Source organism: Pteropus vampyrus, unplaced genomic scaffold, assembly GCF_000151845.1.
Source record: "Pteropus vampyrus isolate Shadow unplaced genomic scaffold, Pvam_2.0 Scaffold463, whole genome shotgun sequence".
Lineage (NCBI taxonomy): Eukaryota > Metazoa > Chordata > Mammalia > Chiroptera > Pteropodidae > Pteropus > Pteropus vampyrus.
This window is the reverse complement of record NW_011889244.1, coordinates 849748-852360: the sequence shown is the minus strand read 5'-3', so window position 1 is coordinate 852360 and position 2613 is coordinate 849748. Positions and strand designations below refer to the sequence as shown.

Genomic DNA, 2613 nt, shown 5'->3' with positions numbered 1-2613 from the left:
TGGAGAGTGGGTGGAGAGAGAGGAAGGACACAGGGCTTTGTGGGAAGTGCAGGGTGGGGTTGTTTTCTTTTTATTTTATATACTTTTACATTCCTTACATTTTTTTCATAATTTAAAAACATTCAAAAGGAGATAAGTTAAAAAGAAATTTTAATAAATTTCAAGCAAGCTTGCAAACTCAAGAGCAGAAGCTAGATTGTAGGTTTTTCTTATTCAAAACTAAATTCTTTCATTTTTCAGAGGATCAGTGGTAATGACAAGAGAGTTTCTCCCTCTTAGTAATTATTTTGCAAATATAAAAATGGCAAATGGGCCTTTCTGACATTTCAACTCAAATATTTCAAATATAATCTTAAAGACTTAGGCAATTTTGCAGTAAGAGACTTACATGGTTTTGAAGTATAGGCAAAACCTCAGTGGGTTACTCCCCTTAACCAACTAGCCTACCAAATTTATGCTCAGGTTTGGGCACAGGCACAGTGAGACTTGAGAGGTGACTGTCTTTAATGGCTGCATCTTGCCACATCTTGCTTGGCAAACACATTCTTCACTCTCATAATGTCATTTTCTACATCAAAAACCACTTTCAGAAGGAATGGGAACACATTTGCATGACTATATAAATAATGACTCTTTAAAATGTTATCTTCTAACCAGCTTTGCTTTTTAACAGGCTACCAGAGGCATAAAGATCTAAAGGTGGAATCTCACATATCTATCCATCAGGATCATATGTAATGGTCCTGGGGGCATGTAGTCAGTCACTGACTCCACTTATATATCCATGGCATCCTCTGCAGTGGCCTAGGGTGTGGCAGATATTTTCAGACTTACAGATGATGATATACATCAGGATCCCGCTGAAGTCGGGTTTGGAATCCTATATACAAGTCATCCCAGAGTAGACCATTCCTCACCACATGTCTGATGACATCAACCCGGCTCTGGATCTGAAACAGACATGGAACAACTAGCAGGGGAGACCCAGGTGACACCGGCCATCGATCCCGCACGTCCCTGGGAGAAGCAGATGCCTAGGACAGCAGGGGCCTAGAGTGTCAAGGAGAGAAGTCTACTAGAGCAGGCATCACAGGCTGAGGGAGGAGGGCCTGAGTGTGGCAGAAACTGATAGAAGGGAAACAGGAAACGGATCAGGAGCTGGAGAAGCATCGTGGCATGGATGAGTCAGACTGCTGGGTTCACACCCAGGTTAATAGCTTTGGCAACCATCCTGCCTGTTTTCTCATTTATAAAATGAAGATAATGGGCCATTCCTCATAGGATTGTTGTAAGGATTAACTGAGTCAATGTAAGTAAAATATTTAAAATGAGGCCTAGCATACAGTGAGCATTCAAAAAATGTGTGATGTCACTGTTATTCTGAAATAGAGCATACTAGTCTTCTACCTAAGCACTCAGAGGCAAAGCAGAGCCTTCAACTTCACAGCAGACTGTGTGTTTCAGGTGAGATTCCCTTACCTAGGTGGCCAAGGCCTTTACCTGTAAAGAATCCCAACCTGAGATGCAGAAACTGTTGAATAGTCAAGGAGCACAGGGTTAGCAGACAAGCAGAGGTGCTTTCAGTCTCAACCCTGTACTTGCTAATCACGCAGCCTTAACCTTACTAAGACTCAGTCCATGACAGGACTGTTGTGAGAAAAAAAAAAATAGACGTTTTATGAAAAGAGCATGAAATAGCGTGAAGGGAAATTTTCCTCAGACTGGACATGGTTTAACAATTCATCAGAACCACTGTAAAGTTTACCCAGGAGCTTTTTCAGATTCTGCATCACATTTTTTCTTCCTGATAAATATGCTAATGGCAGTAGAGGCAAATTGTCATCAATGGCAGGCTAATAAATGACACAGGACGTTTAGAAGATTGGCATTTTGGATTTATTTCTTTTTCCTTCACCGGTCCTACCAAATGATTACATCCACTGTAAACTAAGGTTACAAACCCATGTCAGAGGACCTGTTCGTTTGCTGATAGGGGTTTAGACACATGATGTACAATTTGCTCAGGCCAAGGACTGCCCAGCTGCGATGCAGTGTTGGGACCTGCCTCCTCACAGTGGAAGGAGATGGCCTTTCCTGATCTTTCAATCTGTAGAGGAGCACATGGGAGAATTAGGGGTAGCTTTGAGAAATAGTTAGGATGTAAATGGAAAGGCCTTGGTGATTGATTATATTTGAGGATGAAGGGAAAAGGAACAGTCGATTGATCCCTTGTGTCTATCAAGCCTCGCTGGGGAGATGATACTGCCAGTGACCAAGGGAGAAATGGAGAAAGAGAAGGAAGATGATGAGTTGAATTTTGAATGGGCCTGAAGAGGTACCAAGGATTTGGAAGTCCGGGTGATGCTACCTAGCAGGCAGTGTTGGGGGAGCTCGGTGGAGCCCGAGCAGGATCCAAGGATTTTTGGAGTCATCAGCGGAGAAGTGGTACTAGCAGATGAGTTCATCCAGGAAGAGATTTGAGAAGAAGAGTGGGTTGAGCAGAACCATGCAGAGAAACAAGAGATTTAATTGGCAGCTGGAGAAAGAGAGACCCTGAGAAAATGCAGAGAAAGAATAGTCATGGAAGCGAAGAAATTGTCACTGGAGCTGAGA

The 2613-nt window shown here is 42.7% G+C and overlaps 1 protein-coding gene across 1 annotated transcript in view; it reads right to left on the bottom strand.

Annotated features, from left to right (window-relative positions):
- Nucleotides 1-2613, bottom strand: part of LOC105306888 (cytidine monophosphate-N-acetylneuraminic acid hydroxylase) — a 45750-nt gene that overhangs the window by 3952 nt on the left and 39185 nt on the right. The window contains exon 13 of the mRNA XM_011382164.2: nt 835-950. Coding sequence (XP_011380466.1) covers nt 835-950 — 116 coding nt within the window. The remainder of the gene's footprint in view (nt 1-834; nt 951-2613) is intronic.